Source organism: Papilio xuthus, unplaced genomic scaffold, assembly GCF_000836235.2.
Source record: "Papilio xuthus unplaced genomic scaffold, Pxut_1.1 DF828952.1, whole genome shotgun sequence".
Lineage (NCBI taxonomy): Eukaryota > Metazoa > Arthropoda > Insecta > Lepidoptera > Papilionidae > Papilio > Papilio xuthus.
The window spans coordinates 1,311,116-1,329,312 of NW_013529697.1; the positions used below are offsets into that span (position 1 = coordinate 1,311,116).

Below are 18,197 nucleotides of genomic sequence, written 5' to 3' on the forward strand. Positions count from 1 at the left end.
AACAACTTAACGGTACTCAATGAAATTAATGGAAGAACACATAGGCTGTTATTTTGTTTTGATCCAGCGCGGGCGGAGTCGCGGGCGACCGCTAGTGACCTAATAAACTAATAATTTAACTTAGAAAATGAACTCGTAAAAGAAACATAAATAATAAATAAATAATCATAGCCATTTTATCTGCAATGAATGTTTTCATAACATCTCGGTGATAAACTTTCAGTTAACAGTTTGGATGCATAACAGTAATTAAATAAACATGTGCTCACATTGTCGCGGTAACAATGTGATGAGTCACGGTCATAAATAACAAGCGCTAAGAGCAATGTATTTCGTGTTATATTTAGGTCACTCGCACTAGCTCCAGATAGACTAGGACATTCCATGTACAAAGACATTAGTCCCGCAGCAAACGTGACGGCATGGCTCTATTAAATATATATTTATGAAAAAGAAGGCTTTGTGTTTATGAGGAGAATAACTGCAATTTCCTCACTTTAGACGTCAGCATGATCAAGAGTGTGTGAGTGCGAGAGTGATCTGTGGGCTGTACTCATAGAAATGACTTCCCTCAAATTTCACTGTAATGAATTAAGATGTTTTTTCTTTGAACGTATTGGCGTATAAAAATTTTACATCCGACAGATGACATGCCACTCTTGACAGTAGCGCCACCTACTTAAAAGTTTTCGGTTTTTTATCCCCAATTAAGTACTTGGAATTATTATTTTTTTTCAGAACTTTGCGGTTTATTAATGAACAGTAATTTCCTTTTCTAACTTTTTTATGTCACTCAACAAAAAACTCCCCATTACATGAGAAAATTTAATAACAGTAAAAAACTATTTCGAAAGAACGACTAAACACAGGAGTTAAATAATGACATAACATAACTAGATAAATATGATATCTCACGCTGACACGAACAACAATAGCATATGTCAAGTATATATGTCGGTAAGAACATTGATTCATAAACTTCAATGGATATCTTGGGCGGTCTGCAAAGGTCATTTACACCTCACGAGACGAAAGAGGAGTATACTATTAATAATACTGACAATTTTAATGTCACTGATAGTGACTAATTTATTTGAACAGAGTGTTAGTGATAACAAAAATGAATCACACATCAAGAAATTTCCCTCTTCTCTCACAGTTAGCATGTTTTGTGCAACTTTCTGACACATGTGAAATCGACTATGGCTTGCCTTTTACAAAAACGAGGCAAGGACAGAATTAAATGTTTTCATAACTAGACAAAGTACATATAATACATACTACTTTTTGATGTTTTTAAATATTCATAGGCGTTAGAAAATAATTAAAACTGTATAATTTAGTGCTTATTTGGTCCTAATTCTATAAAAGAACAAAAAAATTAATCTTTGCCTAAATTATTTTAACAAAACGATAGTCTTTGTAACCATAGTAATATGAGTTTTCATGTCACAAATATTTGGAATCTAAAAGTTCCCTAATCAATATCGTTGTCAGCATCTATTTAGAAAGTGAAGTTCGCATATCGTGTCGTCGTCGTATCGTCGCGTTATAAAAATGCCTACTTAATTGTTCGCTTCTCGTAACATTTTACTTTTGTTTCACAGCGTCATGACAGAGATAACTGACATAACGTAGAGTGCTCGCTCGTCCGGTCACAAATGTGGGCCACTTCTGTATATTTTCATATCATATTTGACCGTGTTTCTGAGAGATAATATACTGTTGTAATAACTTTTACTTTTATGTATAACATTTTAGTATAAAACTTTTATTGAATACTAGCACTTGCCCGCAACTTTGTCTGTGCAGAATTTAAAAAATCTAGCGATAAAAATAGCCTTTGTACCAACAGTAAATTTTTAAATCAGTGTAGTCGGAGGCTATTCAATGCAAACAAATAAACAATAAAATTTTCCTTTTTATAATATTGTTCTTGATGATAATTATCGTAGTTTTAGTTTAGTATTTAGTTTCAGATTACAATTTCAAGAAAAAATATCTTACTCTTACTAATATTATAAATGCGAAAGTTTGGATGGATGTAAAGATGTATGTTACCATGTAACTCCAGAACAATACACATATCGATCTGGATGAAATTTGGAACGGAAATAGATTACAGCAAAGGCTTTCAAACGTAGTTATTCTCAATTCCATACGGACGAAGTTTCAGACGACAACTTTTTTTTTATTTTTTCATAGAGTATAAGTTTTAATGAATCTAGACAGTCTAGATCGTGACTAGAAATCTATACCGCGAGTTGTTCAATGCTTTCCAACCTGTTCTGACGCTCAGCGCTGTTCCTTGTGAGGAAACAAGTTCCGAATACATGCTAACTCATTAATCTGTCTTACCAACATTCGAAAATTATTCAAGGAAATAGTCAAATCAGCGACGATGAATTCTGTGAGATCTCAAATATATAAGTTTTTTTTGGAATGTTGTCTAATAAATTTGTAGCTCATTTTTTCGTCCTGTTTTTTTTTTGAAGAAAGCAATGTTTATAAATCCAGCTTCAACATTCAAAAAGGAAAACTGGAAAATTTCGATGTTAGTAATAAATAGAAATGTAAAAACTATGAGATTCTAAAACACTGTAGTATAAAAAGTTAAAATTCTAAATTTAAAACTCTCATACTAAATAAATATTTCTCAAAATAGCCTCAGTCGTAAAGCCTTTGGTCGAGATTTACGACTATCTTCATAGTTGGCATCGAATGACTCTCAAGTTGACCTTTCTAGATACTTAGAGCAACTTGAAACTACTTGGTAGTAATTTTGTAGCATTTCTAATATTAGCTAGATATTTATAAACTCTGAAGGAAATGTCTGAATCATAAATATAATGTAACTATTACATATTTTTAGACATAGTCAGAATGAATAGTGAGGGGACACAAACGTCGACATTTTGGTATGGCTAGTGTTGAGTCAATACACTAGCTCATTTCCGGATTTTCTTCCTAACAATATGTGGAAAAATACTATTTCTATGAAACTATTTAAGTATAATTAACAAAAAAATTGCCTACAGAATAGTAAATATATGCTAATTAAATCAACTAAATATATTAAAATACATAACACGCGATTAAAATCATATGTAAAAAATTCTGACGCAAAACACTAAGCAAAGTGAATCAACGCTATTACGAAAAATAAACTAATATACTTTGTTTCTTAATAGCTTTAGTATTTTATTATACTTTATTCGATTTGAAAACAAAAGTAATAAAACATTGTATATCTTACTAATATTATAAATTCGATTCTCTAAATGATAAACATCCATTATGTTTGTTTTAAGGTATCTCTAGAACGGCTAAACGGATCTCGCTGAAATTTGAACTACATATAGAACATATAGCGTCGGTGGCTCAGTGGTCAAGCACTTGACTTGCAATCTGCAGGTCCTGGGTTCGAATCCCGCCATGTACCAATGTGTTTTTCCATTCCCGATTTACATATGTACATTTATCCGACGTTCTTACGGTGAAGGAAAACATCGTGATGCAACCTGCACATATCTGAGAAGTAATTCAAAGATATGTGTGAAGTCAACCAACCCGCACTTGGCCAACGTGGTTGACTATGGCCTAATCACCCTTAACTTAGGGTAGACTCCGAGCCCCTCGGTGGGGACGTATAGTGAGCTGATGATGATGATAGAACATAGTGTAGAAAAACACACAGTACTAATTATGTTTTTTTTTTTAATTCCACGCAAACGAAGTCGTGGCTGACAAAAAGTTACTTAACTACATTTTGAAAGTTAGCAAATTAAATTGAACTTTATTTACTATGTAATACAAGAAGTAACATATGTACACTTCTACAAATACCACACAACATAATATATGTCTAGAGTCTAGACCAAGCTTTTACAAGCACAAGGTGATTTGGGACAAAACGTAGGTTTTATTAAAGATAACAAGAATAAACTGATATATAAACACGGCTAAACACTCACGTATATACGTCCGGTGGCGGCACCGACTAGTTTCGAGCCCATCGGGGGCCCTTCATCAGGATGAGTGGCACTGGTATTATTTCGCGGACGCGGCCCGTCGCTGAGATACCAGTGCCACTCATCCTGATGAAGGGCCCCCGATGGGCTCGAAACTAGTCGGTGCCGCCACCGGACGTATATACGTGAGTGTTCAGCCGTGTTTATATATCAGTTTAATATAATGTCTCACGAAAGTTTGAATAATTTAATAACAAGAATAATTAACTCATAGAACTATAACTTTAAATTCTAATAGAAATAGTCAATGCTCAAGTTGCCAAATTAATAAAAATATCATATTCGTTTTAATGAATTCATATTTATAGCACAGGTTGCAGTGACCGTGACATGATGAGTGTGAAAAATCGTCATGGATCGTAAACGTAACCTTGTCAAAGCTCCGAGTGAAATGTCAACGCGGTGACGAGTAGGTAAAGGTCAGGCCACGTATGCGCGGGAGCGGTGGAGAATGCGGCATTTTAACATTTATGAGTGTTGATTTGACCATTATTGTAGGGCATAACTTTTGCTTGACTTTAAGTCAAGGAGCTAAAAACCCATTTAATTACATTGATCGTAGTCCAGTGCAACTTAAGTCACTGCAGTTAGAACCGTTATGTTCAGAATTATCTTTTATTTTACGTTATTTATAAAGCTTAATCTTTGTTGCTTTTAAATTCACCAAGCCTACTGTACTTTTTAATGTATTATATAGAAATAAAAAACATGTATTTAGGCATAATTAAAATATTCAAATTATATAAGATTTGGTACGTCCGTATTTGTGAAAGTAAGTGTCCTTGACGTTGCGCACATGTCAGATCCGGTTCTTATTACATTAGCGAGCCGCGAGCCGCGAGCCGCGAGTCGCTGCAGATCTCATTGACGTAATCTTGTGACCGGCATTGCGTCACGGAAGCAGCTGATTCGGTTTTAACGAGATGTAGCAGATTACAAAAGCGGGATGTGTGGGTACAATACGTAACCGTGAAAGGTTTGTTCAATCTAAAGGAAATACTACAATATTTGTATGTTTTTAACATAAATAGTTTTCCCATTTTGTTTCTATTCGCTTTATATTTCTTTTTCCTTTTTATATTATATCAAGTCATGAAAAAAATTTGTAGTTTATACTATTAGGTAACACTAACAAGTTACCACCTAAATTCGCCGAAATAAAGAAGCGGCCACTGACCATACCACAATTGCAGATTCGTTACGAGAAAGGACGGAAGAGAGGACGCACAGAAAGACAATGTTTCCCCTTCCTATACGTCCTCTTCTCCGTCAAATCCACTTTATCTACCCATCCCTATCCTATAATAAGGAATGGGGAAAAAATTAGGCTTCCGTAACCACACTCATAACAGGAAACGCGCATTTGATCAGATATTATGACCATCATTTCACATTAACTACAATTATTAGGTGATTTTGTTTTCAAATCAATGACGCTATATATGTACTTCTTTTACTGAAGGTATAAGTAACTTATGAACTGATACAGCACGTATACAGTAGCAAAAAGGCTTGGCAACGTATTCGACTTACAGTCTCAAGACTCAAGAGGTATGCAAAGTACCCTGCCGGTCGATTAAAAGCTGTAGTGTTCGTAGAGGGCCCTCGTTAGAGCAAGGTGCAACGACGGCGGGAAACCCCTTGATTAAAAACTGAATACTTAGCATCATGTAAAACTTTTCAATCTTTTATACATTTTATAAAAAAAATAATAAATTAAAAAACAATTATACTCTACGAGTTATTGGTTTGTTTCTATTTAAATTTATAGAATTAAAGGAAATCTTGTCTAATTACGTTTGAAGGTCTCCGCTCCTCAAAACTTTTTAAACACCATTGTTTGTGAGAAAACAATGAAGGGTTTTTCTCGCGCAAGGCAACTTAAACTGTCTCATATTCACGCTACGTCACGCGTTACGTCGCGTCACGCGTTACGCCGCCCGAGCGTGACATTAGCGCGCGCCCAGTCAGCTATAGTTACCACTTTCCACACTTCCTAGCTCATTACGATCCGGAAATTGACACAATTATATGTGTTCTTTAATTACCTTCTTGTATTCAAACAAGAATGTTATATCCTCATTTAATATAACCTAAAAAATAAGGCGAGGTTACAGACATTTGCTACAAACCATTGTAGATATTTGTGGTTAAAATAACCCTTCATCATTTAAAAAATAACAAAAATAGTACAATGAAATGATAAATGTATGGATAGAAAGATTTTAATCTAAAATACAACGAGCAATAAAGTAAACCGCGTGCAAACAATAAACTACTCTAAGCGTAAAACTTAAATATTCATTAGTTTAATAATTAACAAATTAACGTGTCAGTAATTCCTTGGTCATAACAATTACACGGCTCAGTATTTTCAATGCACTTACACTTTCGAAGAGTCGTATACTGGTACGCGTCATTCATTCATTCGTTCTTTGAACTGGAAGGTTTTCGCTTCACAGATTCATTCATAAGAATTAGGGTTGGCAATTTAGAAAATTACCACGCATATACTTTGTAAAGCAGTAATTCTGCAAACATTCTGAGGCGTGGCAGACTGGTCAGAGCCTTTGCCTTTTTAGTTATAAAAAAAACAGATGTGAAGAGAGAAAAATTGCGCGGGAATTGTTACAAACGAGATGTAGTCCTGAAAAATCTTGAGTGAATTATTATGTAAATAAGCATACTACTATTTAACACTAGCTGACGCCCGTGACTCTGCGCGGAATTTAAAAATACTTAATAAGTAGCCTATATTTTTTTGCAGACTATGTCTTATATCTATGCCGATTTTTATCGAACCGTTACGGAGATACCTTCTAACAAACATCCAGCCATCGATTTAAACAATCGCATTTATAATTTTAGTAAGATTTCTTTTACTAGAAATCAAATTTTAAATAAAGAATTACATGACAGTTTTTTTTTTTTTAATAAAAAAATTAACTTTTTTTCCTTTCTTTTCAGATACACGATGTAAGACCTTCAATATTTTATCAACAATATCAGCTAAGTTAACCTTTGAATATTTAAATCAGGACTATTGTGTATTTAATATTTTAATTTCAAATCTTAATCATTGTATCTACAATATTAAAAAAAATATTAGTAGTGATTAAAATGTTTATTTCTTTTTAAATACAAGAATAAAAATAAATGCATTTTAATAACAGTTTATTTAGGTAATGTAATCGTGCTTTGTAAATATGATAATGGCTTGCACATTTGCATAATGATGTGTTTGGATCAATGTTATTATTAGAATCAGGAAGCTATATTATATTAACACAAATCTTCTAGATCTTGACATTTTACCAAATACATTTATTTATCATATCTTTAATATAGTACATTTCATATCCAAAAAAAAATATACAAAACATATTATATTAAAAACAGAACACCACCGGCTGGGGAATCCCATGACTCAAACAACCAGTGGTCAGGGCTGCAGAGACAGGAACCGTCTCACGATGCGCGCGGTTTCTAGGATAACTTCCTTTTGTATCGGGCCCTCAATCCAACTGTGTAGCGAGAGCTTCTTGAGATGTTGGTCGAAGCTCTTCGCTATCAGTCCATTTACCGATACGGCTATCGGAATAATGGTAGTCGATTTCATACGCCACATGGCGGTAACCTCGTGAGCCAAATCTAGGTATTTTAACACTTTTCCTTTTCAGCTTTCACGAGATACACATTTTACCTATCTTTAAAGTAGTTTTTCTTTATTAATATTAAATTAAATATTTGCCCGAGACTCCGACCGCAGAGAAAAAATAAAAAGTTAGTAGCTTACGTGGTCTTCCAGACTGTGTTCTACTATGCCAAATAACAGCTAGATCCATGCCGCTATTATGGAGGTGCCTTCTTACAAACATCCATCAATCTGAAAATTTGCATTTATAATATTAGTAAGAAGTAAGATGTTCCTTTACTTTTCCAATACTGTATTTTCCTATTTGATAAATTAATATAATATAAATTAAACGTTACTTTAATTCAAATAAGTTTTGAAATTGAAAATTAATTAATTGGTTAATAAATTGAATTTATCTTTTGAAAGCTTCTAGAAACTTGTTTAAATATTACACAGGATGTTTAATATTTTAGAAACACTTAATGATAGGAATAAAGTTACAAAACGGGTTCTTTGAAAGCGTATATAAATTTTATTAGTTACGCGTACATTTCACTTGAGGTCTAGTATAAGATATTTGACTTTTATAATCTTTATTATATGTTAAAGAATGATTAGGTTAGTTCACGCAGCGTAGTAGATTTTATGATAAAATTTCACTCTTTTGATCCTCACAACTATACTACGATGTAAAACTTTATTTTCATAGGTAATTATCGAATATAAACCCTAATTTTAATAACTAATCGGTGTAGAAATAAAAACAAAACTTATTAGCCTATGTTTTCTATGCCAAGTTTTAGCGACATCCATGCAGCCGTTCTTGAGATATCTTCTAAAAAAAACATCCATCGAATAATCATTAGTAATTTTAGACAGTATAAGTTAGAATTACTTGGCGCGAATGACGTGCTTTCATTACAAAGTCCAGCGTCAGAATGAATAGTAAAGGGACATAAACGTCGACATTTTAGTAGGACAACTGTTGCGTCAATACACTGCCACATTTTCCGATTTTTTTTAACAGTAAGAAGTTAGATAGTATACAAATAAAAATCGTGGAGTACTGAAAAAAGTTATTACGGCCATGGATATTTAACATAATATTACATTGATTTGAATTTCGTCTTTTTTTTTGTTCAAATACCGAGAACAACGTGAAAATGTGTGCGACAATTACTTCTCGTTTGTGAATGATCGTTAAAGTCGGTAATTACCCGCGCAGCGGACATTTCTCTACCGTTTTCCTTTCCCACAACTGATTAAAGACGAATTATCTTTTGTTTAAGTAACATCATTTGCTAGACATCTCTTTTAGCATATTTTTGTATAAAATGTTTTTTACAACGCCTTACAAATTAAGAACACAACTGGGATAGAAGATAAAATAATCAGTAATTTAGTCTGAGATTTCCTCATAACTTATATGATTTACACTGCCAAAAACATGTAAGATAACATGTTGTCTTACCTTTAATTCTATTTGAAATACAAACATATTACATGTAGGGTTACCCCAGGGTAAAATTCAATTTTGAGAAGACAAAAGTAAGTCCTTCTAAAAATGCTTCGCGTGCACTATACAGTGAACATTTCTGTTTATTTTATACGTAATCATGATATTTTTATGTTACTTTATATTATAAGATGACAGTCGAACAAACAGCCACTGAAATTCGCCATAAAAGGGAAATTACCCTTGGCCATAGACATCCTCATTTGTTTATGGTTTAATTAACAGAGGACGGGACGCGCAAAAAGAAGATTACTACCTATACGCCTCCCCTTCTCCAGCCAAAACCACTTCATGTTCCTATTTTTTCCTTGTACGATGACGAAACGTGAAATTGTTTTCCCTTCACGCCAGTCTGTATTATATTTCGTATCAATGTAAATATATCCAATAAATATTCAAGGAAAGCATTATGCAATAAAACAAACATGTTTAAAATGCATGAATTTAAAACATTCAGGTATACTGCCCGCATTTTAGCTCTTTTACATTTTTATTCGTTTAATTATGACTTTAGCGGCGCTATAATTAATGCTATGTTAGCATAAGGTTATTTAAATCTTACCTCTAGCTACTATTTTTTTTAAACTTGCTCATAAGAAATCTTTAGTAGAATGTTAAATTACTGCCAGTATGTAAATAAGATGTTTAATTATTTTTTTTAAATTTTTACATAAATACTCTTTAATACCAACAATTTAACGTAACAAATTCAAGATGAACTCTTTCCCGTTTAGTTCGAGCAGACTAAAGAGCGGGTCTAAATACCAACACTTGAGAGTCGAGCTAGGGCCAACAAAGCGTAACCAACTTGTAACTAACGAGCCGTTGGCAGCGCCTCTAGTGGATATTTGCCAATTGTTTTGACTCTATCAGGGCTGTCAAAAATACCTTTCCACAGAACATTTGTGTAAGAGTTAAGAAAAGAAGATAGAAGATACATAAATGTAAACGTGGAAATAGTATTGTGGCTTCCCAACATAAAAGGGAAAGAGAATCAAAACATTTTTTTTATTGATGCGAATTATAAAAAGAAAACTTAATTAGTAGTCTATGTCTCTTCCAGACTACGTTCTACTTCTATGCCAAATTTCACTGAGATCTATTAAGCCGTTAATCTATAATAATCCATCCATCCAAACGTTCGAATTTATTAGTAAGATTTACGCTCTACAATTTATTTACATAAATTCAAAAACTATTGTAATATTTTTTTAATCTAAAATATATTTATAACGTAGATATATAATAGTGTTTTACAATATCGTATTAAGTGCAATTTTAGTATAAACTGTCCACAAAAGCGTTTCTACGTAAGCAGCCCTGATATCAAAGTCTGAAACAGGATTATACAAGAATAAATTACGACTGGAAGTCGCAACGGCTTCGATCCAATGCGACAGCTGCAAACTGAATATATATATATATTTTTATTGGTTATAAAAATTCGCTTTCCTGTTTTTTTATACAAGCAAGGATTTTCAATATCAGGTTTATATTGTTCCATCTGTAAGGACGTAAAATCAAAGCGCTTGTTCTAACTCTCGGACGGTGTCGCGAAATTCCAAACGTAGGACAGGACGTATTCGTGTAACTAGCGGCTGAGCTCGTGATGAGAACCGCGATTTTAATGGCGAGTCGCTTAGAAAAACAAACAAAAATTAACACGAATCTGGAAATCAGACCTACTATACCAAATTGTTCAATATCGGTAAAACTTCATAAACATCTAAGAAGAGTGTCACCAGATATCAAGTCTAGTTTGTCACTTGCGTCTGAAGTGCAGATGCCATTTCAGACGCATGACATAAGCACTACTGACGATTATGAATAAACTAGCTGTCGCCCGGAACTCCGTCTACGCTGAATTAAAAAAAAACTTAATAAGTAGCGTATGTGTTATTCCACACTATGTTTTACATGTGTGTCAAATTTCATAAAAATCCGTTGAGCCGTTCCGGAGATACCTTCAAACAAACATCCATCGCATTATAATACTAGTAAGAAGTAAGATTAATTTTAAATGTTTGTAATGTCCGCTCTATTACTGATTTATTTGAATCTCTTTCAGTCTACAAAATGTCACAATAACATGTCGGCTATTAACAATGATATAGTTCCTAATTAAAATTTCATTTCTGGGGTCATCACGACCTCAATAATAACAATAAAGTATAAAAAATAATACCTACATATTAAATCTTTATTGCTCTTTAATCTAGAATCTTTTTCACAATTTCAAGTTTATGAACAAGCTCCAATGTCACATGATTTCTCCTTTAAAGCTTCACATCTGACATTTTCTTTCAAAGTCGAATATAATAATAAGAAACCTGTATAAACGGATAAGCGATTTCTAGAAAATTGCAGCTTTTGCATCTTTCGATTTAAACGCGTCTGTTCGAATCCACACCATCCCAACAATCCGCTACCATCAGCGCCAAATGGCGAAAATCAAATAGGCACAAAATACTACGTCTTATAGCCAGTCCATGTAAATTACCTTAACTAGATTTACATACTCACACGAATACAAACGATTACACTATCTGGACTGGATTGGACTAATCGGCCTGCCAATCAATAGGCCCAATGGGTTTTTTTCTTTGTTCTATAGACGTTAGGCGGAAAGCAATCCTTATTTAAATTTTGATAACTATCATCTTTGTATAATAAATCAATAATTTTTTTTTCTATAACTCTCTAGATTGTGGCTCAAAGTCATAGTTTCATTGCCTTTTCTAATGGCAGATTTCGCACACTAACAGACGATTTAAGTAACAATTAAACTTGCATTCATGTTCTATCCGATGCGTAATGTTACAAACCTTTCCATTAACACATTCTAGAACCAGTGTGGGGACTAGCTATTATATAAATCAGATTTTATTTTATATGTCAAGGTTTGTGGAGAATCACTTTATATTTACATAATATACATAATGAAGCAGTATTCTTACTGAATGGAATGTTCGAATGACAGACATTTTTATTATATATAATAGAAAACTAAAACGTAACAACAAGAAAAATGACGAAGTAGGTAATATGGAAGTAATATATATCTTACTAATATTGTAAATACGAATGTTTAGATGAATGGATGTTTGTTGGAAGGTATATCTAGAACTGTTGCATAGATCTTACTGAAATTTAGTACAGACGTAGAACACAGTCTGTAAGAACACATAGGCTACTAATGATGTTTTTGTAATTCTGCATGATCGTTGACGCGGGCGACATCTAGTATATATAATAAAGAGATTGTGAAACAATATAATTGCAACCATTTTTGCTCAAAGAGTAAGAATAAAAATTGGAATTATGTTTGTTATTCAATTTTTTTATGTTTGTTTATTAAAATATGCTTATGATTTTGACAATATACAAAGGTTATATATATACTAAAAATACGTATACATACAAGGAAAACCAATTCTAAGCTGAATTACTTATCAGTTGAGCGTCGGTGGGAAGGGGCGAGTTTTCGTTTAATCTGAAAAGAGATATATTTTCACGAAAAGATATTATTTCTGGAGCGGGGCTTAGTTAAATATTTTACGTGTAAAATACTTCTCGGATTATGAAAATATTTACGGGCTTACGTAACTTAAGTATTTAATGTTACATAAATTGTAAAATATTAAAATGGCGTGGAGACCTAAAATACCAGATTGATGTACTTGTACATATATTTTACTTTTTACTAATATTGTAAATGTAAATGTTTGGATGTATGGATAGATGGATGTTTGTTAGGTACATCCAGAACGTCTGCATGGCTCGCTGAAATTTGTCATAGATTATAACATAATCTGAAAGAATACATAGACTACTTATTAGGTTTTTTATTAATTTTACGGACGGAGTCGCGAGCGACAACTAGTACTTCTAAGTTATGTCTAGCAAAAATTGAGAATTCATCATACAACATAGCAACTCTCCGTCGAAGATTTAAAACGGGTATATTTAGTTTTCTTCTAATTTAATACAACATAAAGACATAAATTTACATCGTTGCGGTTGTCTGACTGACACAAAACACGTCTTCTGCAGACACGTTTCATGTCTCAAGCCCCAGTTAGCTCACGTGTGTTACAGCCTTTATAAAGTTAGACAAATGCACTACGGGGGCGCTACCTTCCTAACATATTCAGGACAGGTTTATATGCACGTGGAAATGTTTTAGAAATACGTTATAAAAATTTTATTGTGTTATTTTTACGAAATTTCCAAGTGAACATGTACTTGAATATAATATTCTTTCTATATTTAGTTTCATGTTTAACACATTCCATGCCATTTTCAATTTTTTCGTATCAAATTGAACTCGCAAGTGGAGCCGGTAAACGTATTAACAACATGAAAGTGACTACTTGCATAACTAAACAAAATAATCCCAGTAACAATTCCATACTTTTATTTTTATTTTAGGAAGAAAATATCGCGCTCCGTCTTATCAAACAACATGCAGATGTTGAAGACACAGAGAGCAGTCCCGCCTCACCTGAAGACAACTATGGAACTGGTAGTACAGGGAAGACTTACTTTGATGAGGGTGGCTATGTCTCCGGAGACAAGAGAGATAAGGACCCCTACATACGGAACCGCTTCAACCAAGCCGCGTCCGATATCCTGCCTAGCAACAGAGCTGTACCTGACACGAGGAATGCTATGTAAGTTGATTTTCATGCCTCGGCAACAGATCTTTTATCCTTTCAATACCCTCTTCATCACTGTCTTAAGCACTGCTTTAGACGACGAGTTGCAATGTACAGTCAGACGCATAAATATGTATACATTTATAAAGCTTCAGAAAAATGTATACGTCTTCAGCTTCAAAAGTATGCACGCATCCGTGCTTATACTATCAACCATGAATAATAATACAATAATATTGACGAACAAGTACGTATTTTTGAGACGGAATGCCTATACAAGTTCTCCAAGTATTGTAAATATTAATGCAGCTAACTGTACAAAACCTATTAATATATGCTTTTTATGAGAAAGAGAGGAATGTGTTATGCAATATGTATAATGAATTGGAAAATCATGAAGACTTGACAAATGCAACTAAACATACAACTGCATACAAGGTCAGGAAAAGATTACACTGTTATCAGTTTAAAAAACTTCTAACACCAACCTCCGATGTATGTTGTTGCATTGAGATGCGTGAATTTTAATAGACCTACAGAAACCTCGGCCTGAATTCGACTAACGATGCACAAATTAAATTTAACTGGCTCTAAATAATTCCGTTTTTGCATGTGCTTGCGTAAATTAAAAAATATACGCGTAATTTTAAACATTAAAAAATTTTGGTACAAAATAAAACGATGCTTATATTTTCTATCTATGTTTATCTTCTTTAGTTTTATTACTATTTAAAAACCTGTATTTGACTCATTAATTAATATTTATTAGGCACAGGTGATGCAATTTAAACTAAGCTAGTTATCAAGGTTATATCCAGGTCTCTTATGTAAAAGAGCTAATATAATTTTTGACCTTGTTTTTAAATAAATAAAAAACTATATGTCTGTTTATTAGTAAAATCTTTTTAAAAGTCAAACAACACAACTTTTGGAAATTAGTTTACACTCTTAATTAAGGTGAAATTGTTTTGTCGCACACATATACACCGTCCATTTACTTAAGATTTTATAAACTTATCTGAATTATAAACGCATTAAACTAATTTAGAACTTAATTAGGGCATGTGCCGTGTGCTTTAGTCATCGATTTCCAAATCTGGAAGCGACAGATCGCATTCTGAATCCCGAATGTGTAAGAAATTGATACCTATATGAAGACTATGCTTTAAAGTATGTTAAGATAGCAAATAGGTAGACTAGGTAAATAGTTTTGTACCAACATTACGGCAATGATATAAAGAACGCCTTAGTGAATGTAAGTCGCCAGTATCTCTGGCATTCTTGTATCTTTTTAATAAAGAGTTACATTGTTTTTTGAGGCTGTTTCAATTTTTATTTTTTTATTTAAGATTACTTTAGAGTTACTTCCTCTAAATGGATTATGTTTGTTAAATATACAGGTGCCGTTTAAAGAAATACGACAATGACTTACCTGAGACCAGTGTCATTATCACGTTCCACAATGAAGCAAGATCAACACTGCTTCGTACTGTTGTCAGGTAAAAATTACACCAATCATCTCTCTGTCATTTTTACACTTACCTAGGGTTGCCGCTTCAAGTTTCCGTCATACCTTCCGTCACCTCAGACGCTACTTCCACCTAAATTGTGTCACCTTTCACCCAATTCTACGTCTACTTGTGTACCTCTCCACATATTTAACGTTCTTCTTACCACACAAGATTCTACCCTCCTTATATTAAGCGCTTTTGAATGTCAGACTCATTGAGAGGTTATTGACCTTTGATTAAGTAATTACAAGATTTATAATGATAATCCATGTCCTCATAAGGATAATTAGTATAAATTAATTTGTTTTTTTTTAGTGTTCTCAACAGAAGTCCCGAACACCTGATAAAAGAGATCATTCTTGTAGACGACTTCAGTGATAACCGTAAGCTATAACATTTTATAACCTAAGTGTGTATAGTTCTTTTCAAATATCTTATCGGCTCAAACTCACCGAGCTGCGAACTGCCTTCCCCTCGCAACCTGCTACGCCCAGATAAGATTAAAATTGTGTTCTACGCAACCAAGTTAAGAGCCGCCAAGATATCTGAAAACGACTACACCAAGTTATACAGTAGATAATTAATTTACTTCACTTCAATACGCACTTAATCAATGATACCACGATATTTAATTAAGAACCACACACATATTAAGAAAAAGAAAACAATAGGGCGCTTATTAAATTTCAAGCATTGTTTGATGAACAATAGCAAGAGTACATTTCGCTTCACAAAGCTAATTGGAGAATTTGAAGCGAGCCGGTATGAAAGTGAGCCGGTGTTTGAGTTCACAGCCGCTCTATTATACTCGTTCATAGGTATCAAAGCTATGTGAACGCACTGTTTGTTGGTAATATATCTTTGTTTATATTATAATAAACTTAAATTTATATAAAAACGGCTAAAACATGATAATGACTAACGAAAGTTTGAAAAATATAATCACCTTTGTCTATTTAAAACAAACAGTAGATAGGAACAGAACACCTTCAGATTTTTACATCTTCTTGATAGTAAGTTCATAGACCCTGTTGTTTTTTGCCAGCTGAGGACGGCGCGTCGCTCCGAGCTATTCGCAAAGTTCGTGTGATCAGGAACTCAGCGCGCGAGGGTCTGATGAGATCCCGAGTGCGTGGCGCTGACGCTGCTACTGCGCCTGTACTTACTTTCCTAGACTCACATGTGGAATGCAACGTGCACTGGCTGGAGCCACTGCTGCAGAGGATTAAAGAGGTATGTGAGAAACGAACCTTATTTAATAAAAACTATGGGGATTTTTTTGAATATCGACCTCTAAGATTAGTTTATTTGGTTTTATTTGATTTTAAAGTATTTCATATAAACAATAAAATCTGGATGACCGAGCTTTGCTCGGTATTTCTTTTTTTTAAATTGTGTTTTTTGGAAATCATATTGAAGTACGAATTACTAATAAAATGATGAAATATTTTTCGATCTTACTGATAGAAAAAGTTAAGTTTATGTTTAAGTTGTTTATCGATAAAACACGAATAAAATGACATTTTCTAAAAATGATTCCTAGCTAGATCGGTTTATTGCCCCCGAAACCCCCTATATACTAAATTTTATGAAAATCATTGGAGCCGGACAAGGATTGCTCATTTAAAGATATAAGATTAAACCTTAACTCATAATAATATAAAGTTATACGTAGTAAAAGATAATACGTTAACGTAATTCGTGCTTTATTGTTATCGGAATTAATAAACACTGTTTATTTTTCATTTAGTTGTACACATATTATAATTTCTATAAATATATTATCTTTATAGAACATTATAATATTAACATCTATGTTATTTAACGTAAAAAAGGAACTGTCGTTAAAAATAACTTAGTAATCTACTCTGACCTCCGACCTCGATGTAGACAGTATCGGCACATTGGTTATTTATGAGGCAAGATACATAAAAAAACGACACAATTTATCTTTAATACATTTAAACGATGTTTCATTACATTAACATTGTAATGTACATTTATGCATAAAGTCTTATTTCATTTACATTTAATAACCATTTAAATTAAGTTCACAAATAGATTTTATAAAAGTAGGATTGTCTTTAAAAATAAGGCTGAGTTTTATCCGGCAATAGTTGGCGATAGGGTTGCCAGGTCGAGAGCGAAAGCGTGCCCGTGGTCCCGTCCCGATGCGTTGGAGGAACAGAGGGGTTTAGTGGGTATGCCTCCGCTATGGAGGAGAATCCCACATAACTACCGCGTCCCCCCCGGGGCGCGGAGTATGCATAAAGCATTCCCCTCTGAAAAAAAAAAGGGTTGCCAGGTCGGTTTGCCTGGATATTTGGATAGAAAGGCCGGACACCCTACAATATTGTGAACGACTCTCAATGCCTGCGCTCAGCCATTCTCGTTTGCGAAATGTAAAAAGCTCTACAAAGGGGTACAGCCCGGACGTCTTTTATTTTGGCCGGACACGCAATCAAAAAGCCTACATATGTCCGGCTTTATCCAGACGTCTGGCAATGCTACTTGGGGATATCCCGTACGGCTCAATGTAAGCATTTTTCTTTTCGATAAAGTTATAGCCAAATTAGTCATGACTACAGTTATATGCTAGTTGTTAAATATGCATTTTAATGATTGTGTGAAAGTCGATATAAACACCAATACACTACAATGTACAAATAGATTTGGAAATCTTTTCCGTGAATATCCAGTCCTAGACGATTGCATTGTCCGATGCTTGCAACATCCGATCATTATGCATAACTTGACGTATAATTTGCCATCAATTTATCACATTATTGCTTAGGAAATCATAAACAAAGTTGTTTATGGTAAAAGGCAAATGTAGCAAATGGA

At 33.6% G+C, this 18,197-nt stretch overlaps 1 protein-coding gene across 2 annotated transcripts in view; it reads left to right on the plus strand.

The window, feature by feature from the left end:
• LOC106127202 (polypeptide N-acetylgalactosaminyltransferase 2) overlaps positions 1-18,197 on the plus strand; it is a 50,837-nt gene that overhangs the window by 22,833 nt on the left and 9,807 nt on the right. The window contains exons 2-6 of one of the 2 annotated variants that reach the window (XM_013325267.1): positions 6,999-7,007; positions 13,616-13,857; positions 15,243-15,341; positions 15,669-15,736; positions 16,399-16,586. In XM_013325267.1, the coding sequence (XP_013180721.1) occupies positions 6,999-7,007; positions 13,616-13,857; positions 15,243-15,341; positions 15,669-15,736; positions 16,399-16,586 (606 nt within the window). The remainder of the gene's footprint in view (positions 1-6,998; positions 7,008-13,615; positions 13,858-15,242; positions 15,342-15,668; positions 15,737-16,398; positions 16,587-18,197) is intronic. The other variant, XM_013325274.1, reaches the window with a different exon arrangement.